At 58.7% G+C, this 26515-nt stretch overlaps 1 protein-coding gene and 1 pseudogene across 10 annotated transcripts in view; one reads left to right on the forward strand and one right to left on the reverse strand.

Annotated features, from left to right (window-relative positions):
• Window positions 1–12033: 12033 nt before the first annotated feature.
• LOC114101043 (U6 spliceosomal RNA) lies at window positions 12034–12149 on the forward strand (annotated as a pseudogene).
• A 4757-nt stretch (window positions 12150–16906) lies between these two features.
• Window positions 16907–26515, reverse strand: part of Fam53a (family with sequence similarity 53 member A) — a 29575-nt gene continuing 19966 nt past the window's right edge. For all 10 annotated transcript variants that reach the window (XM_027940358.3, XM_071614082.1, XM_071614077.1 and 7 more), the window contains 2 exons: window positions 25670–26448; window positions 16907–17413 (listed from right to left, as the gene is read on the reverse strand). In XM_027940358.3, coding sequence (XP_027796159.1) covers window positions 17105–17413; window positions 25670–26448 — 1088 coding nt within the window. In that variant the 3' untranslated portion in view covers window positions 16907–17104. The remainder of the gene's footprint in view (window positions 17414–25669; window positions 26449–26515) is intronic.

Here is a 26515-nt window from a genome sequence, read left to right on the forward strand (position 1 = left end):
CCTAACTCTCTATCCCTCACAATCCATCCTCACACTCCATCCCTCACACTCCATCACTCACTCTCTACCCCTCACACTCCATCAAAATCCATCCTCACAATCCATCCCTCAACTCCATCCCTCACAATCCATTCCTCACTCTCCATCCCTAACTCTCTATCCTTCACAATCCATCCTCACACTCCATCCCTCACACTCCATCCTTCACACTCCACCCTGCACACTCCTTTTGTCACTCTACGTCACAGACACTCAGTCACTCACTCTCCATTCCCTCACACTGCAACTCTCATACTCTATCCACTCACTCTTTATCCCCTCACATTCCATCCCTGACAATCCCACCCTCACCTTTCATCCCTCACTCTGCATCCCTCACAGTCCACCCCTCACACTCCATTCCTCACACTCTATTCCTCCATCTCCATCCCTCACACTCCATGCCTCACATTTTAACACTCCATTCCATCACAGTTCATCTTTTATACAACATTCCTCACATTCCATTTATCACACTGTATTCCCTGTTTCTTCATCTTCTCACATTCCATCCCATCATCCTTCATCCCTCATAATCCATTCCTCAATCTCTTCACTCTCTATCCCTCATTCTCCAAAGACTCTCACACAATCCCCTCACAGTCCATCTTCTCACACTTCAACCCCCACACTCCATCACCTCACACTCCATCCTCTCATATCCATCCTTTCACACACCATTCCCTCACACTCTTTCACACCGAATTTCCTTACACTCTATCCCTTGCAATCCATCTCTTCACACTCCACCCATTCACATTTCATCCACTCATACTTCATCCCAAATACTCTGTCCCTCAAATTCTATCCCTCACACTCCATCCCTCGTACTCTATCCCTCTCACTCCGTTCCTCACACTTTATCTCCTGAAACTTCATGTCTCACACCCCATCCCTCACACTCCACCCCTCACACTCTAAACCTCACATTCCATCCTGTCACACTTCGTCTGTCACAGTCCATCCTCTCATATTCTATCCCTCATACTCCCTTTCTCACACTCCATCCCTCACACTCTACCCCTAACATTCCATCCTGTCAAACTTCATTCATCACACTCCATCTGTCACCCTCCATCCCTCACCCTCCATCCCCTGAGAATCGATTTCTCACACTCCGTCCCTCACACTGCATCCCTCATCCTCCACCCCTCACACTTCATCTTTCACACTCCACCCCTCATACTCTACCACTCACACTCCACCCTTCACACTCCATTCCTCTCACTCCATTTCCTCACTCTATCCCTCACACTCCATCCCCTCAGACTCCATTTCTCAACTCCATCCCTCACACTCCATCCTCTCAGACTCCATTTCTCAACTCCATCCGTCACACTCCATCCCTCACACTCCATCCCTCACACTCCACCCCTGACACTCCATCCCACACTCCGTCCCATTCCATACACCCCTTTCCCCAGTATACTCTCACCACTCTTACATATATTTTCTCATATGTGTTTTAAGCATATGTATATGTTGATGCATATTTCCACTTGTGGTAATCATATGTAATGTATTTTTGTGCATATTATTATGAGCTTTTGTTCCTATATACCTAGTATGTATATTTCCTATATAAGTGTGTTCATGCATGTCCTTCATATACTTGTTTGGATGTATTTGTTTAATCGTTTGTATGTCTTACGTGTGTACATATGTGTATGTATGTCACCAGGATTGATGCATCGATTATAAATGAATTGGAGTCCAGTCCAAGTTGTGTTATAAATGACACACCCATTTAGTCAGTTATCTGTTTATCTACTATATGAATCGTCTTTTTCACTGCTGTGTCTAAAATAGCTGAAAATTACAATTTTATGAAGAAAAAATTCACTTTGGGACTTCGGTTTCAGAGATCTTATTCCACAGACAGCTGGTTCCATTCCCTGGGACTCGACGTGAGGCAGAACATCATGGCAAAATAGTTCAGCAGAGAGAAGTGGCTCATAAGGTTATCAAGAAACCCATAGAGTCTGCACTCACCAGATACCATGGATCTACCCCAAAGGCACGCCTCTATGGCCCCTCCTCCAGCCACACCCCAGCTGCTTGTTACCACTCAGTTAACCGGCTCTCATAATCCAGTCTTTTCACCTCCAGCCTCTTGCTTTGTCTCACACATGAGCATTTGAGGGACACCTAATATTTCAGCCATAACATCTCCCTACCTGAAAACATGCCACACAAATGTGTGTCTTTTTAGAAGGAAATCACTCAGTCATCTCAAAAGTGTCAAGAAATGTATCTGATAACCTTTAAAAATTTTTAAATATCTCAAAAACTTGGGATAAAAACAAATTGGATTATTGTATGGAGACAAGAATATCTCTACATCCACCCCTCAGGCCACATGATAAGATCTAGGGGGTAAGGTCACTCAGCAAGTTTTAGCAATGGACAGGAAAAGTTGGGTCCCCAAAGAGTCACTGAGATCAAGGGGCCAAGGTTCCCAGAAGAGAGCCAATAGGCTACCACTTCCAGAAAGAGCCAAGTCCAGCAGCTGTGGAGGTGTGGCCTCAGACACACTGCTGCTCGCCAGAAGAGCAGACGCCATCGGCCAGCATGGGAGGAGCTGGGCCAGGCCCAGGCCCCCAGGGGACACCACCCAATGCCACCGCGTGGTTCTGAAAACCCACCTCACTGCCTGACGGAGTGGCCTGCGGGTAGGCAGCACCAGGCAGGGGAGGGTCCTCCTTGCAGTGGGCAATGGAAAGTGTCCCCACCCTGCTAAGAGTGAAGCCCAATTTAAATCTGATGGAGTTTATTTCTGGACGTTCGGTTGCCTGTGGTGACGGTGAGGCCGTCTGGGAGCGTTACTGAAGGTGGCGAATCATCAGATCTTCAGTGTGCACAGACTCTGACTGTGTGATGGCCAAGCTCAGCCTGCCCAGGCAGAAGCAAGGACAGAGACAGGACAAAGGTGGCTTTCTCCCTGGGAGTGACCACAGGTAGACCCCAGGGCTGGCATGAGTGGGCACTGAGTGGACACCTTTGCCAGGCTCCTTCTGGCTCCCAGGCCTCCAGCTGGGCCCTCTCAGGGGGCAGGCCCATGGCCTCCCAAAGCTGTGCCCCTCACCCGCGTCCTGCACCCAGGGCTGCCCACACGGCCTGCTTGCCGAGTCCCGCCCACAGCCATGAGCCTCCTGCAGCCCAGCTCAGTGCCAACCCTCAGCTCCCCATGGTGGACCACTCACAAGCTGACCTCTAGGCCTGCGGTCAACAGCATGCACCCCAAACTCTCGAGGAGCTGACAAGGAGCCAGACAGGTGCCCCTCTGTCCTTGTGTGGTGTGCGAGCAGGAGGCCACGCAGGGGCCCAACATAGGCCAGGCCTGCCCAGGTGGCCTGTCTGTGCTTCACCCTGAGCCAACATGGAGACGCCACGTCACCACCCTGCAGACCCCTCCAGCCACGCCCACCACAGCTTGCGCCACCTCAACCCCTGTGGCTATGGACCCACTGCCGAGGTCGGAGCCCCCCATCCCATCCCCCCAGGGGCCCACCTCTGAGCTAGGCAGCACCATGAGCCTCTGGAGACACTTCTCATCTGACCATCACAGTGGCACCTGCCTGGCATCGGTGCCCATGCTGAGAAGGGGGCAGCAGGTCTACTCTCTGCCTGGCATGGCCCGGGCCCAGGACATGGATGCCGTGGAGCCAGCTGGTCAGGCCGCACATGGATTCAGCCCATCACCCACCAGCTGACAGAGATGGGAGAAGCTTCCCTGGACACAATGGGAACTGCTCTGAGCTGGTCAGCTCTCCTGGGAGGAGGGCCACTCTGCCCCTCTGCAATGAGGCTCAGCCAGGGCCCCGGGCCACATGGCCCCAAGGCTCACGGCGCTTCAGCCAGTTGGCCACCAGCTGGACAGCTCTCAGAGTCCCTGTGGCCACCCACCACAGGGTTGCCCGGCTCCCCACCCACCCCTGCACCTTGGCCCACCCTTCCAGCGGGGGCGGCTGCTTGGTGACCTTGCGGTAACCCGAGTGCCATCCGTCAGCGGCCGGCCGCCAGGCTCCGGAACACTGCGGCAGCTCATCTGAATTCAAATTACCCTGGGAGCCGTGGCGGGTGCCAGCCATAACTCAGAGCCCGCGAGGAGGAGCACGGCCCGCCCGCAGATTGGACATTACCATACATTCCTGGGGCGTCGGACAGCGCTGCTAATGAAAATATCAATCAAAAACTCAGCTGACTTAATGGTCAATTTAAATTAATTAATTGGGGAGGAGAAAAAAGTTGAGGAAGGCAGTGGTGCTGGGCTCCATCTCCAGCGGGCAGTGAGCAGGAGGCAGGACGCGGCTGGGCATGCCCCTAGGCTGGGAGGCAGCAGCTGGGCCCCAAGGCCCCCAGGGCACATCCCAGCACCCAGGGACCCATGCCGGCCCGAGAAAGGGTGCGAAGACTGAGCTTCCTGTCGTGGCCATCCACCCACACAACAGGTGCCTGAACACCTGCCTCTGGTGCCCCACTAGGTCCCTCAGCTCCACGGACAGGGAGTGATGGCGTGGTGAGCATCGGGGAAGGCCCTGGGCTTGGGCCTCCTCCACACACCTGCCCAGCCCGGGCCTCCTGACCTGGCCCATGAGGCATGACTGCAGTCCTCTGCCCACACAAAAACAGAGAGCAGGAGCCCATGAGGGCAGCCTAAGGATGTGCCAAGGTGGCCAGAGTACAAAGTGCTTGCTGTCCCTGTGGCCAGGAGAGGACTCCGCGGTGCCCTCCTGCACTGGTACACCGGCTTCCGCAGGGAAACACCTGCGCACCCACAGCCCCAGCCTTTGGGGAGACAGGGTCTCAGCTTCACCAAGGAGAAACTGAGGCCGGGAGAGAAGCACGGAGATCCCAGAGGCAAGACCCCTCTGAACCCCGAGTACGACGGCCCAGGCGACGCTGGGCGAGCCGTCCAGGGACCCACTCCAGACGTGCCAGCCGGTTCGCACCCTCCACACAGACAGGGCGGGGATGACGCCAGCTGGCCAGCTCCGCCTCCAGCAGGGCAGGCCGCGCTGCTCCATGCAAGGGGCGGTGCGGGCCGTCCCTGTCCTCGGACATGGAACTGGAACAGATCCCTTCCTGGCAGAATTACTCAAGCCCCTGCCACATCCGAGAGGCAAGCCAAAGGCCGACCCTCAGCACAGCCTCAGGAAGGCTGGCCACAGGGTCCTCCCCCTGACCCCAGCTTGGCCACCTGAGCAGCTCGTTCCTGGACACCGCTGGCCCCAGAAGACCTGGGTGAGGCTCTCAGGGCCCCTGGTCACACACCTCCAAGCTGTGAGAAGCCAGCCTCACGCAGACCAGGGACAAACAGGAAAAGCCCTGCCACAGCATCCAGAGGGGGCCTGGGGCATGTGGGCAGTGCCCGCGGCCCAGGCCCACACTGGGTGACCGGGTTGAAGACCTGTGGTGCTGCGGCTGCCTGGTACCTCCTCCCCAAAGGTGGTGGCAGTGAGGCCCAGCCAGGGCCACAGGTTCACTGTCCACCCAGCAAGACTCATGGCTGGCAGAGCTGGGGCTGGGCGCATCTGGGGGAGGCCAGCCCTCCACAGGCCTCGGACAGACGCTGCCAGGACAGGGGCTGCTGGACTGAGGACGCAAGGCTTGGCAAGGAGTGGCCACCAGAGGGCAGAGCGAGGCCGCTGTAGCGCTAGGACCAGGGGGCGGAGGGCGGGGTGCAGGGACACGGGTGGGGGCAGCTGGGGAAGGGGCCCAAGGCGTCTGTCCACGGAGCAGAATGACCCCTCCCACCCATCCTGCCCACCTCGTCCTCCCCCCGGTCCTAAGCAGATGCCGAGTCCCAACTCCACCAGTCAGGCTGATCCCACCTGGCACCTCAGTGAACAGGACGGGGTAGGGGAAGAGTCACCCCCCAGCAGCCACAGTGGAGGGGGTGGAGGAAGCAGGGGACCCGGGAGTGGAGTGAGGCGGGGCTGGGGTGGGAGTCTCCATGGGGCACGTGGGCCCAGAACGGAGGCACACGGAAGTTCAGCTGGGGCAAGGCTTGGGTGGGCGAGGTCAGCACTGCAGTTACTATGGTGGCTGAACCCTGGCAGCGTCCCTATCTTCAGCCCCTGAGGCAGGCGCCGGAGGGAGGCCCTGGCTTGAGGTCCACAGGGAGCCACACAGAGGCCCTGGAGTCCAGTGCTGGGGGCTCCACTGGGTGGGCCTCTGGTCCCACCAGCACTGCACCCAGCAATCCACCCCACCTAATTTTGTGCCCTCTTGCCAAGGTCACAAAAAGTCACCTCCCTTGGCCACCGAGATCACCAAAGGCACTCAGAAGCTGCCCAGCCCAGCAGGTGGAGGTCCATGACTTCTACCCTTTGGTCCCTGGTGCCCCATCTGGCCTGGCCAGGCCTGTTCTGACCAGGCCACAGCAGTGCTTCAGCTGGTGTCCCTGTCCCCTGGCTGGCTGGAGCCCTCGGGCAACAAGCCAGCCGTGAACTGCCTGTTGACAGACATCTCTCAGACATCACGTGCCACGATGACTTCTCCAGCAACTGTGGGATCGATCACCCTAGGAGCCTCAGACCAAAGGACCCAAAGGCCAGCCCGGCACCCCCTGGAACCCACCAGACAAGCTCCCCAGAAGACTGCAGCCCATTTAGCCCTCCCCGCAGGGCCTGCCAGGAGCTGGGATGGGTTGGGTCAGAAAGTGCGCCTGCCCTCCTGCCCAGCAGGGACTGACCCTGCTCTCCAGACCTGGGTCAGATTCTAGGCTGGAGGAGGGGTGTCCACCAGCCTCAGGGTGTGGAGGTGCAGAGCCAAAGTGATCCTAGGCACTCGCGGACCCTCTCCCTCTGCTCCCAACTGCAGCCCTCTAGGACTTCCACTCAGCAGGTGGCACCTCCCAGGACCAACAGAAAGTCAGGGGGCCTGAGGCCCAGACTTCCTCACTCAAGGCCCTATATCCACCAGGAAGTGACCCCTGCAAGAGCCAGGCTCTGTGAGAGCTTGTGGCCTCAGGTCAGTCCTCCCACATCTCTGTGCTCAGGATCCACGGGTCTCCCATCAAGAGGAGTGAAGATTCCCCAAGCCGTGGGGTCACACCTGGGTCATGCCCACAGCTCGCCTGGGCAGAGGAAGGGGTGGCACAGGGTGAGGACACCTAGTAGGTCACTGCCCACTGCAGGTTTCCACCTCTGCTGGGAGCCATCAGCCAAGTAGGTATGACAATTTCCTTGCCAGCGTACCCCATGTTGCTTAGTGGAAGGACTCGTGGAAATAGGACATTTTGCAGTGACATTGCATGTAGGTGACCTTGCTCAAGGACCAGGGCGGATCCGGGTTTAGGGCGTTCCCGGTTTAGGACTATCCGGGTTTAGGGTGGTTCCAGGTTTAAGGTTATTCCTGCTGGGAATAGGGCGTATCCTGCTGCCTGAGTTCCCCTTGCACCTCTGCATCTGGTGGGTTGCTGCACCCTCCTAGGCAGGGAGGACGCTCCCTGGAGCAGAGAACAGAGGTCTCTTCCCCACCCATGCCTCCCACTCTTTGAGGAATGGCGTGGACCCCCTTGGGCACCCCCCAGACCCAGCACTGGCTGGAAGTAGGAAGAGCTGGTCATTGGGATGCAAGAGAGGACGGGACAAACAGAGGAGCCCCTCCTCATCTCACGGGCCAGGGGCCTCCATCTCCCCTAAAGCTCCAGCTCCCACCAGGGCCACCAGGGCCAATCTTTGCTGCCACCCAGTGGCTACCGGGGGCAATGCAGGTGGAGCCCAGTGAGTCCCCAATGAGAGGGGAGGGAGGGCTCAGGAGCTGGATGGTGGTGGGCGCTTCCAGGGTCCAGCCCCATGCTGGGTCTTTCAGGCAGCAACCTGAATGTCCTTCAGCCCCTGGGAATTCACAGCCTGTCACAGCACCGGGCCATCTGTGTTTCTGTCAGAACAAGGAGAGGACACTGCAGAGACAGGTTCAAGAAGCCAGCTAAAACACCAAGCACAGGAACAAATGGGAAGACTAAGGAAAAGCACCCAGATGTCAGGTCAAGCTGCTGAAAGCCAAGGTCAGAGAGACCTCCAACGCTCCCAAGGAAGAGCGATGAAGCTCACCTGACTCCCCCCGCAGCGGCGCCAGCCAAGAGGCAGTGGTCAGGAGGGAGAGGCGACCTCCATCTCACAAGGCTAAAGCGCCCATCAGTGAAGGCTGACGCAGGCGTCAAGTCCTGGGCACACATCTCAGGCTGAGGGAGGTGAGCCTGGAGACAAGGGCTCCAGACACAGAGCACACGGGGGCAGGAACCCCAAGTAGAGATGACCATCTGTGTACGTCTTAGACAAAAGAGGGTTTAAGCAAAAATCATCATCAGGGACAAGAAGGTGAAACGCACACTTCTGAACTCTGTGCACCAACAAAACCAGGAGGAGGGAGACCCAGCAGCCATAGCAGAATCCAACGCAGTGATCAATAACCAATCATCGGGCAGACCAAAGAAAGTGAGGACAGAGGCTCCATCTCCCAACCCACAGGTGTGTCCCTGCAAGATGTCTCCTCAGGTGCACGTGTAGCACGTGTGGAAATCGACCATGAACTTTCAACACATTCCCACCACGGTGGGGGTGAGAGGTGGTAGGCATTCACCCACAGGCGGCTGCAACAGAAAACCAAAGGAACAAGCATGGTGGAGGGCTCGGGTGCTGGGGAGCGCAACAGTGGCCATCATGGAGGCCAAAACTCCAAAGTGTTCGCCAAGTGCTGCAGCAAGTCCACCTCTGGGCACGTCCCCAGAGACAGGCAGGCCAACGTCCAGAGCAACCCTGCTCCCAAGAACCAGGGGGCAGCGACTCCCACCACCACACATGGGAAAGCAGATGGTGTGCACCTGTGATGGAATCTCGCTCACTTCCTGAGGAAGGAGGGCCTGAGGTGCTGAGCGGCACCAGGGGCACATGCGGGGAAGCAGGAGGAGGGAGCCAGTGCCTCAGACCCACGGGCAGCCCTGGGACCCGGTGCAGGGGCTGGGCGGGAGGGGACCTGCGTGTGTCGGGCCGCAGACCCCTGGGAAGACGAGGACCTCCTGCACGTAGCTCATGGTGGCCGCGCCACAGCATGGATGTGCTCAGAGCCAGATTCACAGCTTAAGGTGGCTTACAGCGTGGCAGCGTGTGCACAATACGTATCTTACCATGACATGACAGGCACTCCTACCTGGAGACGCAAGGCCAGTGAAGCCACTGGGTCCACTCTGCCTGGTGTCCACCCAGTAAGTGGAGATCAGGACCCAGATACACAGGGAGCGAGCATGGGAGGACCAGGGACAAGATGCCACCTGTGAGCCACAGAGATGGCAGAGGCCTGTTGTCTAGCCAGGTTTGTGGCACCTGTGACAGCCCAAGCAGACTGACACCAAGTAAACCAGAGAAACGTCACAGGCCGTCTCAGTGGCTAAATGAAACTACAGCCATTCACGACCTCCATCAGCTAACTGGGAATGGAACCAACCTTCTGTCTGGAAATCTCCAGATCCAGCACCTCCACTTCATGGCCCTGTAGAGGTCCCTGGAGGTTGGAGGGAGACCCCAGGACAGGGAGCAGTGCCCTCCCGTTCCCCAGGACCCCTCCAGGTCAGCCCAGGAACAGATCCCAACTGCAGAGAGATCACCAAGCTGTCCTGCCACCTGTCCCTGCCCGCAGCCAGCCCTGAGAGGTCAGGATTGTCTGTCATGAGCACAACAGGGGACTTCGGGTCCACATGAGAGGCAAGGCAAGGCACCCTGGGGACACCTAGACGCCTACGGAGACAGAACTAGACCCAGGAGGAGGCCTCCAAGTCCTCACCCATGCCCTGATCCAGCAGCTGTGTCCATGGGCACCTGCACCCCACAGAGGGCACACATTCCACAGACACGCATGCACACACGTGTGCTCATACGTATACACGTGAGTAGACTGCACACGTACAGACCACAGGTATACACACCTGCAAGCACATGCACACGTCACAGGTGTACAGAGACATACACAAACCCATGTGCAGACACGCATGCAAATGGGCACATGTGTAGTTACATGTATACACTTACCTAGGTCCATACAGATATGGCACACATGTGCTCGTGTACATGCAAACACATGGTGTGCACATCTGCGTGTGTGTGGTAGTGGACAATTTGCACATGTGTACACATGCATGTGCATGCATGCAGGCATACCCACACGCACACACAGCACATACCTCCCTAAAGTCCACTGGCAAAACATCAGCATGTCTCATTATTCCAACCCACACAAGGGACCTAGAAGTTCATAAAGGACCTAAAACACTGAGGCAGATGATCTGGAGATTCAGAGACACCCTCCCAAACAACTCCCAGGTCACAGAGCAAATAAAACACTGTGACAGGCGATTTTACAATTATACGAGAAGAGGAACTGCAGTCCACGGAGCGGCTCCAGGAGGAGCTGGAGGAGAATTCACAGCACTAAATGTCTTTATTACTGAGCAAGAGTGACTGAAAATAAATGAACTAAACATTCGACACAAGGAGGGAAAAACAGAACAATAAAGTAAATCCGTGGAGGCAGGAGGGGGAGGGATGGAGATAAAGGCAGAATTAATGAATTGGAAACAAGAAAAATGGAAGCGCCCATGAGTAAATCCAAGAGCAGCTCTTCTAAATAAATAAATAAAACAAACACACCCCGACCAGTCTAATCAGCAGAGAGCACAGCCCGGGAGGACCCAGGGGAGCAGAGCAGCCGAGGAGACAAAGTGGCAGGTCACGCAGCCTTGCTCTGGGTGAGACCAACAGTCTTCTAAGACTATGAATCACCAGAACCAACTCACAGATGCAGGAAACTGCCCGCCTCGGGACCCACTGCGGAGCCACCGGACAGCTCCTGACACCACTCAGGGTGGCCAGGCCACACAAGGACTTGGGTGGGGCGCTTTGAGTATGGCTGGGGGGCCTGGGTCAGGTGGAGGTGGGGGTCGCTGCTGGGCCTCGCTGCCCCTGGCCAGCCGAGGCTCTGGCTGCCCTGAGCTCACTGTCTCCCATAACTGGCTCCGGTTGTCCAGACACAGGGGACACAGGCCTGACTCGGCTCTGCCCCCGACCCTGGCCAGGGGCCATCACAGCCTCCGCTGCCCACTCTGTTCCTGGGACCAGTCAAGCCTCGGGCAATTGCTGGGGGGTGGGGTCCACTCCTAAGCGGTCTTAGGGAGATGGGGATTTCCTTTCTTCCTTTCTTGGGCTCTGCAGAATTTGCCTATAAAATCACCTGGGGCTGATTTCTTTGCAGGCATACCCACACACAAGTGACCGTCTTGCTCTGTCCAGTGGTGACAGGACTGTCAGTCTGTCTCCTGGGCCAGGCCCACTTCCCTAGTTGCTCCTGGCCTTCTGACCGTGGCCCCTCCTCCCACTCCTTCCCGTCCAGCCTATCTAGGTGAGGGACACTGGTCTCCTTCCTCATCTCCACCCGTCCCTTCCCTTTGGCTTGGCTTTCTTCCCCTTGCTGGGTCGACTGGCTCGGCTTCCTGCCACCTACACATTGGTTGACCAGAGAGCTGAGCTCACTTCTCAAGGCCGAGGAGGACGGGGGTGGGGGGAGGGGAGGGACCACCTGAGGCCCCAGACCTGAGAGAAAGCTGGGGACCGCACTAATCCTAGCACACAACTCCCACCTCTCCTCCCAGCGAAGGAGCTGGACATCCAGTTCCTCCACAGGGCTTCAGACACTCCAGTCCTGGCAGGTGGCCTTCCCGTCCCCAGCTCTTCCAACTCCCATTTTGAGCTCCTTTGACCCACTACAGTGAGTGGGTTTCTTGTGAATTCTCTGAGCCATGAGATTTTGTTGTGGGGTGTGGCTGGACAGGAGGGCCTGCAGTACGCCAACTGTCTCCACGTGACCCACATCCAGTGGGGCTTTGTCCGGGATGCCCAACAGCTGAAGCTCACACAGGGCAGCCAGATCTGTGTCCTTGCTGCTCTGGGCCCACTTGTTCAGTTAGCTACTGAGATAGGACTATCAAAATCTTGCTCAGTGCTCACTTTGGCAGCACATATACTAAAACCAGAACGATACAGAGAAGATCAGCACGGCCCCTTGGCCCCTTGTGTAAGGAAGACACTCAAATTCATGAAGTGTTCCTTTTTTTTTTTTTCTTTTTTTTAAGACAGAATTGCTAAGGGCTGGAGTGGTACAGTGTTTGCCTGGCATGGGTGAGGCACTGGGTTCCATCCTCAACACCACAAAAAAATAAATAAAAATAAAACAAAGGCATTGTGTACATCTACAACTAGAGAGAGAGAGAGAGAATTGCTAGACCAATGGCAACTAGAGATGACACTAGAAAATCTCTTCCACGACAGGATGGAGCCCAGTGAGAACCTGGGCTCAGGTGTGATGGCCCTAAAGTCAATCAATGCACAACTTCCTGACACCTGTGCCCAGGCTCCAGCAGGGGAGTGGGCTTCAGTCTAGAGGCTTAGAGAGCCGGCTTTCTAACGGTGCCTCCTGGTGAGCGCATCTGCCAGCCCACAAGCACTGCAAGCCACCTGGGAACCGCTGGCCCACGTAGCTCTGCAAGCCACCAGGTCATCATCACACTCACATGGCACTGACAGGACTCAGCCATCTACAAACAAGCTTCACACAAAAAATTCTATTTCTGTACTTAAGAAAACTGTTAAAGTCGGGCTGGGAGAATGAGAAGACGATGAATATCTCAGAAACAATTAGCAGAAAATATTTAACTAAAAATTTAAATTTATATTTGAACAGCATGGATTAGAACTATTAATTGATTTGCACATTAAATTTTCTTTATTTAGGGCTGGGGCTGTGGCTCAGTGGTATAGCACATGCCTAGCATGTGTGAGACACTGGGTTGGATTCTCAGAACCACATAAAAACAAGTAAATATATAAACGTCCATAAATAACTAATAAAATTTTTTTTTTAATTTCTCTATTTAAAATACAAAAAAAAAATTCTTGCTCAGATGGTGGGCTTATGAATTTCTCCTTGCAACTCCATCAGTTTGGTTGTAGCACACAACTTCTGGGAGTGACTTTGTGGGTTGCCTGCTCCCTGGGGATGTCTGTTGTCACTCTGTACATTTATCTTTGAACTCAGTGCTTCATCTTTGTTTACCCCAGCTTGCTCCTGCCCTGGGGCCTTTGACCAGCTGTCCCTGAATACAATGTACCTCCCCACATCCCCCCCTCCTCAAGGGTAGCGTCCAGTGCCCAGAGCCATCAGTAGACAGCCTGGGGACCAATGAGCCATCAGTAGACAGCCTGGGGACCAATGAGCACATGGACGCTGGGTACTTGGACTTCTGGCCTGTCTAGAGAGGGTACCTGCTCCTGCAGGGCCAGGCCAGGGGCTGGGAGGCCACAGGGGATGGCATGGGGCCCAGGTCTTCATCTGCAGCCATGCATGCCTCAACAGGACCTGCCCCAACCTGAGGGACCCCAGAAGGTCTGGCCACTGAGCAGACCCCAGGGACCAGGGCTGGGCTGCCAGGCCCAGCCACTGGCCCAGAGCTCTAGGCCTCTGCCCTCCCCAGTGCAGAGGGAAGGCTGTTATCAAACCCAGGTTCACCCCGTACAGTAAGTGAAAGCAGCCGTGCCTAGCTGTGCCCCAGACTTCAGCGACAGGCGTCTCCATATTGCCACAGACATACCCCAAACTGCCATACAGACCCCATGCAGGTCACACTGGCCACACCTTGGACAGAGAGAGACATGAGGACAGTGGCCATCACACCCTGAGGGGCTTGCTGCTCAGCTGTCCAGGCAGCAACTCTGCAGGGAAGAGCCAGGTGGTCGCAGGGGAGAGGGCCCGGCGTCCCACCCCAGGAAACACATGCGTGCACACACTCAGACGCCCTGGGGACTTCAGGCATCTGCCCACCACCCACCCTCAGTGCACACTCACACTGCCGGGCAGTGCCCTGCAGAACCCCACGAGCTGCCTCTGGGCTCAGACCTTGGCAGGACCTGCTCAGAAAACTGGCCTTGCTCCAGGGGCCCAGCACATCACCCAGGGCGTGCCCCAGCAGGTGCCACCCCCACCCTCCCAGGGCAGCGTGGGCATGGGGCCTAGCTCAGCCCTCCAAGCTCTCCCCCAGTCCCATGACCGCCAGTCAGCGTTGGAGGCCCAGGGAGCCACAGGGTCAGGAAGCAAGAGATGGGAGGTGGCACCCAAAGGTGGGACTGGCTGCCGGCCCCCAGAAGCTGTGAGAAGGCCAGGCTGGGCAGAGTGCTGGAAAGGAAGTTACAGCAGCATGTCCCCAGGCTGGCCCAAGGGTGTCCCTTCTGCCTGTCCCAGCCAGCCTGCACCTGTCTGCCACGAGGGACCACACACCCAGGGAATGTCTGGGTGGCAGGAGGGGTTTTGGAGGTGACGCCTGGGCTGAGCAAGAGCAGGACAGGGATTCTTCTGTGACATCTAACTGCCCTGCAGAGTTAAGTGGTCAGTAAATGCTGGTTGGTGGACTTTCTGGTTGGGCACCTGTTCATACCCTACAGTGTACTTTCAGGATTTAGTAAACTGTACCCTCATTTAAAAAATAAAAAAAAAAAGAGTGGGGCAGGGGAGCAAGTGCCCACCTGGGGGTGGCGACCACTGTCCAGTGTGGTCCAGGAGCTACCAGGGCCAGGGGCCATTGTCTGGCTTGGGGGGCAATGGCCAAGCACGTCTCTACCCTGTGATCAGTGGGAAGCCCCTGGAGTGACAGGACCCACCCCCGTCTTCAGGACTCGAGCATAATTAGTAAAGGTGGCCCCCACACACTGGAATCGTCCCTTCCTTTAAGGGCAGTCCTAACACACAGCAGGGTTGGCCCTCGAGGATGTCATGTGAGTGAGTGGCCCCGTCACACCAAGAGACACCAAGACTCAACTCCCCAAGGGGCCTGCAGCCACCAGTTCAGGAGCAGAATGGGACTGAGGGTGGTTGGGGCCGAGAGCTTCTGCTTGGAAGAAGGCCCTGGAGATGGACGACGGTTGGCTGGAGGGCGTCACGCACAAGCTTGGAGCACTGAGGTGCACTCTGGGAGGCTGAGAGGCTCAACCTGCAGGACGGGAGCCGGAGGCCGAGCAGGTTGTTGGAGGGAGGTGGCAAATCAAAGTTGGAGGGTTGGGTCCTGGGTGGGAAATGGGCCTGGAGGCACCAGACCCCCAAGGACACTGGCAGCCGATGTTTCATCCGGGTCTCCCCTCCAATGGAGACCATGGACCCCAGAGGTGGGACGGGATAGGTTCGGGTAGGATGGCCAGGGGTTTTTGCGGCTGGGGAGGAAGCAGCAGGGAGCCACAGAGCACCCTACACTTGGCTGACAGAGGAGGGACCCACACCCAGCGTGCCTGGCCGCAGGCTGGGGCAGCCAAACAGGGCAGAGGCCCAGAACAGGCAGCGAAGGCCGACTGGGAGGCACAGAGGAAGGGGGCTGTGGGCGCGACCCAGTGGTCACAGTGGGGCCTGGACTCTTCTGGGGACCTGAAGGGTGGAGGGACTTGGGGGTTCCATGGGTGGAGACCAAACTCACACAGGAATGGTACAGCCAAGTGAGCTGGGGGTGTGGTCCCTCGGGCCATGCGAGGTGGGGGCCCAGAACATGCCCACCCATCCCTCTGCTCAGGAGGGCCTGTTGGCCAAGGGAGCCAGGAATGTTCCAAACCCTCAGGGAGGGGTTCTCCCTGGGTAGAGGCTGAGGGATCTCCCAGGTGTGGGTACCATCTGGCAGAGGCACTGAGCAGCCGAGTTACACCCTGGAGGTGATAGTCCAGGCGGCAGGGAGGCCTCCACACGGCCCTGGTCCCCAGGATGGGACAGGGCTCACCCGGCAGAGCAGTGGTTTTCAGGGGAGGGTCCCAGACCCCTGCCCTGACCTGGGGACCCAGCAGTACCCACAATCAGCAGCCCTCATGACAACTCCCCCAGACAGTGACCCCCCCATCTGCTCAGTTCAATGCGCAAGTGAGACGCGGCTCTATGCCCAAGGCTGTGGGGTCCAAACGCCAAGCCCAGTGGGGAGGACAAGAGCCAGGGGGCACAGTCCAGAGCCAAGCACAGGGGCCCTCCATTGGCCCAGCAGGCTCCCTGACCTGGGCCTCCTCACTAACAGTGCTCAGCAGTGGCCGCTGTGGACGCCAAGACTGGGCAGCAGCCTCGGCTCCAAGAGTAATGTTCATCAATGCTAATGGACGGGAGACTGGGTACTGGGCAGTGAGAGCTGTGGCCCACCAGGGTGGAGGTGACCACAGCCTGCTGTCGGCCCCCCTGCAGGGGCCAGGCACCCACAAAGCAGCTCCTACACCTGCACCTGCTCAGCTCTACGCTCTGAACCAGTGGGAGGTGGCTCAGACGAGTGTCAGTGTCAGTCACCTCTACCAAATCTCCCTGGGGGGCAGGAATCAGGAAAATGTCCCCAGGGGGCCTCCTCCACTGCTGCAGACACCCTCTCAGGGGCAAACCTCAGATCAAGGCTGGCTTCACACATTACAGGACAGACAGTGGGTCTGGTGCCTGCGGCCACCAGGCCCGCACCACCACCCAGGAGAGGAAGAGGTCATGGGCACTTACAGAGCAAACGCCTTTTATTGAATTCACAGCTGGGTGCAAATGTGCCACCAGGACCGCCTTCCCGTGGCCCATGGAGACCCTGAGCGCAGAGACCTCTGGGCCACAGGGAGCCCCAGCAGTGCAGCTACCTGGCGGTCCAGGCTAGGGCCAGCCAGCACCCAGTGACACGCCCGGGCACAGGGCGCCTGCGCACAGGCCCATGCCCCAGGAGCTCTGCCCCAGAAGGACACAGACCACCAGCCCCGGGGTCTCCAGCAAGCAAACCACATGCCACGCTTCCCACGCTGGGCTCCTTACGAAAGGAAGGTTGCCCACACTGGGATCCACAGGCAGACTCGCATTTAACAGAATGCCCTTCTGAAAACTCATTTCAAAATAGAGAGCTCTCCCCGAATTGTAAAAGCCATAAAAATGCAAAATACTTCTTTAGGAAAAATTGAATCAAAATCACACCTCATGTTCAAAATGGCACAAACCTACTTCGGCCATCACCTGGCGCACGGGCCCCACCTGCCCAGATTCAGTTGTTCTCAATCTGTTCCAGGTCCAGGTCGCCACGGTCCAAGGGGAAAATGCCCTCCTCCCCAGCACTGTCCCAGTCACTGGGGTCCCCACTGCTCCCTCCCTCGCCTGTGCTGGCCACTGGCTCCCTGGAGGCCCAGGAGCTGGTGGGGCAGGGCCCGGGAACCCTGGGGCTGGAGCCTGGCGTGCTGGTGCCCACTGGGGCCTGCGAGCCACACGGGGAGGACACGACTGTCTTCGCCTGGGCCTCGTCCTCGTTGTCGTCCTCGCAGTCCAGGGAGCAAAGGCTCTTGGAATTTTTTAAAGTCTGCAACAGAAAAGACACAGGCTGAAAGCACTCCCCGCAGGCCACGGGCTGGTTCCAGGGAGACAGCAGCATGGCTCCACCCACACCAGAGGCACAAGGCTGGTGGGTGCCTGGCACCTGACGAGCCTAGCTACCCAGGGGACTCGGCAAGAGCTGCATCGGGAGCCCTAGTCTTGTACCCAGCAGACAGACCAGCAGGGAGGGTCCCATGTGTCCGTCCAACAGCATCCCCCACCCAGGGCACACTCTCTGCTCTTCTGCTCCCTTCACCTCTCAGCCATCTGGGCCTCACCAAGCCAAGTATGAACCCGCACAGGAGCTGACCGCTCACCTGGCTCACCACGGCTTGTCACCCAAGGCCCACCCACTTCCACCTGGTCTCCCACTTTCCTCCTCTCCTCATGGTTGGTCATTCTTCAAGTATATGTCTATACAAATACTTCCCTCTTAACATCCAAGACACACACAAGAGGCCACCAACCACCCTGCCCCAAGTGGGTGCCTCCCAGCCCTGTCCAGGTCCCCAGGCTGCCCAGGGCGGCAAAGCCTCGGCCCTCTGCTGAGAGGCTTCGACACCTGCTAGCACCACAGCAGCTGCCCCCCTCCTCACTGGGCCCTGCTCAATTCAACCCCCAATCTGTACCCCATAGTCCCTGGACCATCCCCATGCCCAGCTAGGCTGTGTACTGGCCCCCAGCAACAGCCATGGACATTCCACCTCAAGACTGCACTATAGAAGCCACTTCTCGACATGAACAGGACTTGGTCCCAGTACCACTTCCCAGCCTGCAGCTCGGTCCAGTGATGGCTCCCTGGACCCGCTGACCACCTCGGCCTCCACTGCAGCTCCACCTGCCCAGGTGTCGACTGCTCAGGGTCAGACTCATGCTGGCTTCAGACATGTGCCATGTGGTTGGACACGGGGCACAGACCACAAGGACACACAGCCCTGGGCTGGAAGCCAAACTGGCACAGGACCTGACCAGCTCTACACAGCCCAGCACCCTCCCCACACCTCGATTTTCTAGAGGCTCTGGCTGCTCACAAGACAGCATCTGCTTCTGGGTAGAAACTCCCCAGACCCACTGGGAGGTGAGGGTAAAGGGAGGTGAGCACACCCTCCAGGGTGCTCCTGATGAGTCAGCGCCTGCAGGGACCCGCCCTGAGTCCAGTTCCCCCAGACCCAGCTCCCCCAGAACCAGCACCCCAGACCTAGCTCCTGTAAGGATGTGCCCCGAGACCCAGCTCCCTCAGACACAGCTCCCCCAGACCCAGCTCCCCCAGACCCAGCTCCCCCTCAGACACAGCTCCCCCTCAGACACAGCTCCCCCAGACACAGCTCCCCCAGACCCAGCTCCCCCAGACACAGCTCCCCCAGACACAGCTCCCCCAGACCCAGCTCCCTCAGACCCAGCTCCCCCTCAGACACAGCTCCCCCAGACACAGCTCCCCCGGACACAGCTCCCCCAGACACAGCTCCCTCAGACACAGCTCCCCCAGACACAGCTCCCCCTCAGACACAGCTCCCCCAGACACAGCTCCCCCAGACACAGCTCCCCCGACACAGCTCCCCCGGACCCAGCTCCCCCAGACCCAGCTCCCCGAGACACAGCTCCCCCTCAGACACAGCTCCCCCTCAGACACAGCTCCCCCTCAGACACAGCTCCCCCGGACACAGCTCCCCCGGACACAGCTCCCCCGGACACAGCGCCTAGAAGGACGCTTCCCAAGACACAGAGCTCCGTTTCCTGCTCTCATCGCTCAACTATGAAAAGTGAGCATCTGAGGAGTTACACCCCAGAGAACCAAGTCCTCAAAGACAAACGCAGCCACGCTTGGGCACGAACAAGGGTGCATCACTACTTTTTCTCAAACCAAGGTGAGCTGGACCCCATGCCACCTCCACATGCACCTCCACTGGCCGGAGCGCTGGTCCTGTCTCCCCCCGGCCCTACTGGTCAGTGGGGCCACACTGTTTGCTGCGCCAGCTTACAGGGACACTGCATTTCAGCCCTCAGTACAGAGGCCAACCTGCTGGACTTGTGCATGAATGTGACAGACACACAGGAACCACTGCGGGGTCCTGTCACCTCTGTGACCCCAGCTGTGCAGCTTAGGCGGGAAACCAGCAGCCTCTGAGGACCTCCAGGTGTAGACAGGACAGGACGGCTGCTCCAGGAGACACGAACCTCACGCAGGGCTGGGCCGCAGAGAGGACACTGAGGTTCCCGGGGAGACCACTGCACTGACACCGTCTGCACACCTGGCCTCGTCCCCAGGACTGTCCTCCACTTCCAAGCAGAGAAGCCTGACAGAGGCGTGGAAAAGCAAAGGCCAGATTCGGGTTCTAAGCAGCGCTGTCTCCAGAGCGCCTTTGGGCCTAGGCATGACACAGCCTGTGGGGACAGACTTGACTCCTGAGGCAGGCTGGCACGTGGTCAAGACTGTAGCACCATCATCAGGTGAGCTGGGGGAAGAAAGGGCGGCCTCCTAACACCATCCCAAGATCACTTCCACACATGTCCAGGCTGGGCTCACCACATCTGCACTGACCCACCTGCAGAGGCCCCAGCTTTGGCCAAACTAAGACGCTCAGGTTCACACTCTTGGGAAAGTACTAGCCCTGCCCACCATCCAAGGCTACTCAGGACCAATGCTAACTGTCCACAGGCCCAGCAGCCCCTCTGCAGGCCAGGGCTCTAGCCAGGGCCTAGCCCAGAAGAGTAAGCCACAGTGTGGCCAAGAAATAGCAAAGACATTGGGCAAATGCACAAGAGCCTCCCTCCATGGCCAAGAAGAGAAAGGCCAGGCTGTTCCAGGCCAGGGGCCTGCAGGCCTGCGCACATCCACACCAAGGGCCACGGTAGACATGGTCAGACAGGTGTGTCCACAGGCCTGTGCATGAGCACGCTACATGTATGTGATGAGGAAGCAGGTGTGGGAAGCACATGGACCCCTGGTCCCTGCCACCTCCGCTGGCACCTGCCCCAGCCTTGCCCGAGAGGAGCTACACTCTCAGGAGTTTCTGGTAGAGGGTGGGGGCTGGGTGAGCACCTGCACCCCACATGCAGGCCTCTCCAGGCAGGGACTCCCGGGCCTCTATGGGACTCGAGCCTGAGGAGACTCCAGCCTAGCCGATGCCACAGGAAGCCCAACGCTGAGGGCCACACCCCATGCATCTCTGAGAGCAAACCCAAAGAGGGAGCAGGAGGTATGGCGGCCAGCAAAGACAGCCTGCCCAGCAAGACACAGGGTGTCGCAGAGACAAGATGCCCATCACTCAACAGAAAGAAAGATGGGAGAGAGAAGCAGGACACCAGTGACCTGAGCCCAGGCCGCAGGGAGGGACGGCACCCACTCCTCATGGCAAGTCAGGGCTGGAGGAAGGAGTCGGATGAAGACAGGGATCGAGGTCCCTAGAAGCACAAGACAGTAGCTAGGGTGGACACCAGGATGGGGCCACATGCCCCTACCATGGCACTGGAGAGGCAGGAGAGCCAGGCCACAGCACTGCCGCAGGAGGCCTGCAGCCAGGATGGCGGGGAGCAGGCAGCTTCTCACCCCACTTCTGCTGCTGACCATGCTTGCAGGTACCCTGCACCGTCTGGGGACCTGAGGCCATGGTGGCCCTGCTCAGGGAGGCCTGTGCCCTGCTCAGCCCACACTCTACCTTTGCCCACCTGGCACCCAGGAGCCGCCACACTCCCAGGGGCTCAACAGAGTCAGGGCCCGTGCACGCAGCCTAAGACACTGGCTCCGTCGTGACCCCGTGTGGCCCCAGGCAGCTCCCTCCACAGGGTGGCAATGGCCTCTGAGACAGCACTGGCTTGTCACCGTGTCCACCTTCACATGTGTTTATCCAACGTGAAGATTAAAGTCACAAGTGATTGACGGGACGTGGAGCAGGTCCTCAGGGCTGTCTGCTGGCTCAGCACTGGGGACAGGGCAGACAGAGAGCCCATCGGAAGGCCCGACTGTGGGAGACGACTTCGAGACGGAGGCCAGCCCAAGACAGCCCTCTGCAGGGAGGCAGGGGAGGGCCAGCGGCAGAACCCCTCACCTGTGCACACGGCCTGGTGCAGTCCTGGGGAGAAGGTCCAGAACAGGCGCAGGGACAGAGGCAAGGGCACGCACGAGCCTCTGCTGGGGCCTGCAGGCCCAGCTCAGAACGCAGCTCCTCTACCCTGAGTGCTCAGGCTCAGCCCCACTGTGGTACCGCTGGGGGGCCAGGTCATGGGCAGAGCCCCCCAGGGGAACCAGCCAAGGCCCACTGACCTCCGTCCCTATGCATGGGAGGAACAGGGTGGTCTCTCCACAGGAGGCACCAATGCTGGGCCTCTGGACACCCAGTTAGAGTCCAGCCTCCAGATCCAGGGAGCTTCCGCATCCTCATACACCCAGACACCAGACCGCTGTTGCTGCTGCTGTTTTTGGTGATGCTGGGGAGGGAACCCAGAGCCCAGAACATGCTAAGTCCACGCTCCACCGCTGAGCTCATCCATAGCTGCCAAACTGCAGAATTCTGTCACAGCACACAGACTAAGAGGGTCTCTCTCTGGGGACAGCGAACTGTGGTAAGCTTTGAGGACTTCTGGCTTCAACAAGAAAGGCACCTGAGCGTCCCAGCACACGGCGTTCACGGGGGCTCAGCCTGCTTTCCTCCTGACTCTGAGGCCCAGGACAGTGGTGACAGCTCACAAACCTTGATTCCCATGAGCACAACACCCCAGAGGCTTCGTCACCCATGTCCAGCCCAGCTGGCCTTAGGTTCTCTGGATCCCACAATAATTACTGACCAGCTGCTAACTGCTATCTTGAAGGCTTCCAGGCCTAGATGAAAGGCCATCAGGGAGCAGTTTCCTTCTGCACCACAGACGGGAGTAGGTTCGACCCTGCAGGGGGCAGCATGTGCCACCCTGGAGACGCTCTGCAGCTCGGAGGGCGCGCCCTGTGGGAAGCCGGCCCCTGCTTGCCCACCACTGCAACCATCCACAACGTCCAGGGCAACTTCCACCTTGGACCATCGCCTGGCTGATGAAAACAAAACTATTTTCCTGTGAAAACAGAGTCCACGTGGGGCTCGGGGCAGGCAGTGTGTCTACCTGCTGCTGCCTAAAGCCCACCCTAACCCTGCCCGGTGCAGGCCCAGAGTGGAGGCTCTGGTTCCCTAGGCCAGGCCCTACCTCCTGCTGCAGAGGCCAGGGCCTTGGTGCAGGGACGTCCAGCTCTCCATGTCCAGGTCCTGGCTGAGCTCTCTGCCCATGGATACGGCAGTGGCCACCTCTAAAAACAGAGGCTTCTAGTTCCCCATCACGACCAACCCACTGTGGCCCTCCCCAGACTCCAGCACCCCGACTAGGGCTGAGCAGACAGCCCTCCCGACGCTCCTTCAGAAGACTGCCTGTCCTGGTGTATGGACGCAGGCCCCAAAACCCAGTGAGGGCAGCCACTGCAGAAGGCCCAATTACAGCTGGAGTGACAGACGAGCGGGACGGCCACCAGCATCCAGAGAGGCTTCCTGGGGAGACTCCCGAGGCGCAGACAAGGCTGGATGCAGGAACCACAGGTGTCCCTCAGAACCACCTCCGCCCACAAGTGACATCTCAGGGTCCAGGCTACTCCAGACTCACCCCGGTACCTGAAAACGCAGCACCAAGCATCCGGGTGAGCCACATGGCACGGCACCGGCATGCCTGCTCCTTACGTTGAACAGCTGCACTTCCTGCTGGGCAGGCTACTCCGGCACCAAGAGGGCTGTGAGGCAGCAGGCTAGACCAGCAGGTGGAGGGGCAGGCATGCGGGACTCTGCACCCAGGAAAACCAGGCTGGCCGGGAGTGCTGCAGACAGGTCCCTCCAGCACAGGGCCTTGGCCACAACCCTCACAACAGCACACACCTCACTACTGACAGCATCAGGAGGAGAATTCACAAAGGTCAAGAGGGATCTGACCATGACATTACCCAAAAATGAGACCCTAATTAAAACAGACCCTTTATGACAAAGACACAACTTCCATAAAAAAATAAGTAGAAAATCCTAAAAGATGTGTAACCATTAAAGAAACAGAGCAGCGGCAGGTGCCCCAGGCCCAGATCGAACTCATGGGCGAGGCTTCAACTCAATCAGGAAATGTAGGCAAAGCGTCCTCAGGGCACTGCTCAGAAGGGCCACAGGCCCAGGCCAGGAGAGACTTCTGACCACCTGTGCAACCAGAGCAGAGAGCCCTGCGGAGACTGCTAGCACTTGACAGAAGGCAGAGACGCAGGTCCAGAGGCCTGTGGGAGACTGGCCCCAGGAAAACAGGCTTGGTACCAGGACCCACAGCCACACCCAGAGGCCACAGGAAGCCGCGTACAGCTGTGGACAACGTGGAGGGCAGGGCTGCCCCAGGAGCACAGCCCATTGGAAGTAACCCAGCAGCCTCAGGGAGGTGGGGCGGGGGGCAGCGCAGGCACTCAGATGCAGCTTTCCAGAGCATGAAAGCCACAGCGAGGTGTGCAGAGCACAGCCCCACCCTCACACCTGAGGCACCTGGCCAGCCAGCCTTGCCTCTGGCCACGCCCTGCCCTGTGGGGCACCCCACTGTCCCACATCTATGGACACTCTGACCCAGCACCACCCTTGGTCATGCCCGCCTTCTCTCTCTCCCAACGGGTGCGGAGTGTCTATGGTATCTCCAGAACGTGACTCTCGCCTGGCCATCAACATGTCCCTGGCATGAGCTATGTCCACCCTGAAGGCACCCAGCCAATGGCTCCCCACTGGCAGCCCCTCCTCTGCCGTCCTCCTTCTACCCACAGGCCATGCCCACGAGCACCCTGGCTGGTGGAGGACAGTGCTGTGGGCCTGGAGCTCCTCCAGCTGTCCACAGGCGCCCCACCTGGCTCTCTGCAAAGTGAGCCTGGGTCTGACCCCCATCACCACGAGGAAGAGCCTTGCAGAGAACCGGCCGATCAAGTGGGCCTGGTCCAGAGCAGGCACATGGCAGGGCCCCATGGCGTCCCACACGGGACACCAGCCAGTTGGCCAAGAGCCTGAGGCCACTGTCCTGACTGTGCTCAGGACTCGGCAGACTGCACTCCAGCAGCTGCTTCCAGGACAGCCTGGGCACTACCCACCAACTGCCCACCACGTGCAGGGCCCAGACTTCACCCACAGCAAGGCCCCACAGCAACAGGAGCCAATGGCCTGAGGCCCTGGGATGGGCTGGGCAGTGGGCAGTCAGGGAACAGCCAGGGTCACGGGTCACTTAATGAGGCAGACACACCCTGCCACCCCACCTTCCACCTTGTGCAGCCCCAGGACCCCACACAGCCAACCAGCTGTAAGCAGGGCCCGCAGCTCCATCCAGGTCTAGCCTCCTTCCACCTGAGGCAGGGAGACGGACATGCCTCCCAGCACACTCCAGAGGCCCCTCTCAGTCCTCCCCTTCTGGACTGCGCCACAGGCAACGGCTGTGGGCATCGCCAAAGGCCAGGGGGCTGGCACCCACTGTAAGGATCTCCAGGCTGCGCCAGGTTTTCTTCCAGAGCACAACACAAAAATGGCTCCCTCTAAATGGACTTTCCCAGGGCTGGAACTGTGGCTCAATAGCAGAGCTCTAGCCTAGCATGTATGAGGCACTGCGTTCGATCCTCAGCACCTCGTAAAAATGAATAAATAAAATAAAGTCATTCTGTCTATCTACAACTACAAAAAATATTTAAAAAAAAAAAAAAAAAAAAGGACTTTCCCAAGAGGTGGCAGGGACATCAGGGTCACGTGTGGGTGCTACCTGCCAGCTGCTACTAGACTGAGTCACCTACAGCCAGGCCAGTGGCCCCATCTCCCACTGACTCCCATGGGCCAAGGGGCCCAGGGTTTGGAGCAGCTCCCCAAGCTCTGCTGGGCTCCCGGGCTCACTTCCCGGGTGATTGCCACCCTTGAAGATGCAGCAGGGTCCCCAGCAGACAGCCCACTGGGCTGGAGACGCACATGCACTCCTCCCGGCTTCCTCTGTCCCCAGGGCCAGTGTGCAGGCTCTGCCCCAGTGTGACTACAGGTGCTCTGAAGCAGAGACAGGGCCACCATCACTCACAGTTGGACTCCACTCCATGGGGGCTATGCTCCCTTCCCAGGTCATCCCACACAGCACACCGACTCAGAATGAGGTGCACTGAGCCTTGCACAAGGCTCCTTGCCCCTTGCAGAACCCCCAGGCACACCCCATCAGGGCCTAGGTTTCCTGAGCACCCAGGACTCTCGGTGAAGCTCACCCGTGTCATTTTTAGTAAGTCCAAGGACGGGCGCGTCCACCTGGCATCCTCCTCACGCCTCCGTTTGCGCCGGCTCCTCCTCCCGCTGAGCACGCATGGCTGTGAGCGGCACCGCAGCAGGCCATGACGCCGGCCCAGCTCGGGTGTGGATGTGGGGGTGCTGCTGGCTGAAGGCAGGCGGGTCCCCGCCTCTGCGAGGTGCTCCTGTGAGAGGGACAGGCGGCGCCTTGAGGAGAGCGGGCAGGGCCCTGTGGGACGCCAGGGCAGGCCCGAGCCTGAGCTGCCTTCACTGCTGTCCACGAAGCCGCTACTGGCTGAAGCTGGCCGGGGCACCAGAGGCGAGATGGGGCCGGCAGGCGATGTGGGGCTCCTGGGCAGGCCTGCGCCCGGGCTCCGCTGCAGGGCAGAGCTCCCGGTGCCGCAACGCTGCAGCGTGGCACTCCCGCCGCTGTTGCACCGCCTCTTGGAGACTGGCGTCCAGACCTTGGAGCCACCAGGGCGCCATGGGGACCGGCAGCGTGCTAGCTCCTCGGGCTCGGATAGAGATCGGCAGTGTCGCTTGGTCGGTGGTGCCGCCGGTGGCCCTGTGTTCTCACAGAGGTTCAGAGCACTGCCCACCCCCGGGCCTGTGCAGGAGCAGGGAGACTCCGGCCTCCACTGAAGACCCTCAGTGTGCGCCACGCCACAGGGGCCTGGCAGGAAGGGGCACACAGGCCCCGCGGCCGCCTGGCTCCCAGCAGGTCGCCCTGTGTGAAAAGCCTTCCAGGGGCTCTCGTCCACTGAGGAGACACAAAGGGTGGAGGAGAGACGGTGAGCAGGGGCCGGGGTCCCCGCAATCCAGACACA

Source organism: Marmota flaviventris, chromosome 7, assembly GCF_047511675.1.
Source record: "Marmota flaviventris isolate mMarFla1 chromosome 7, mMarFla1.hap1, whole genome shotgun sequence".
Taxonomy (NCBI): Eukaryota; Metazoa; Chordata; class Mammalia; order Rodentia; family Sciuridae; genus Marmota; species Marmota flaviventris.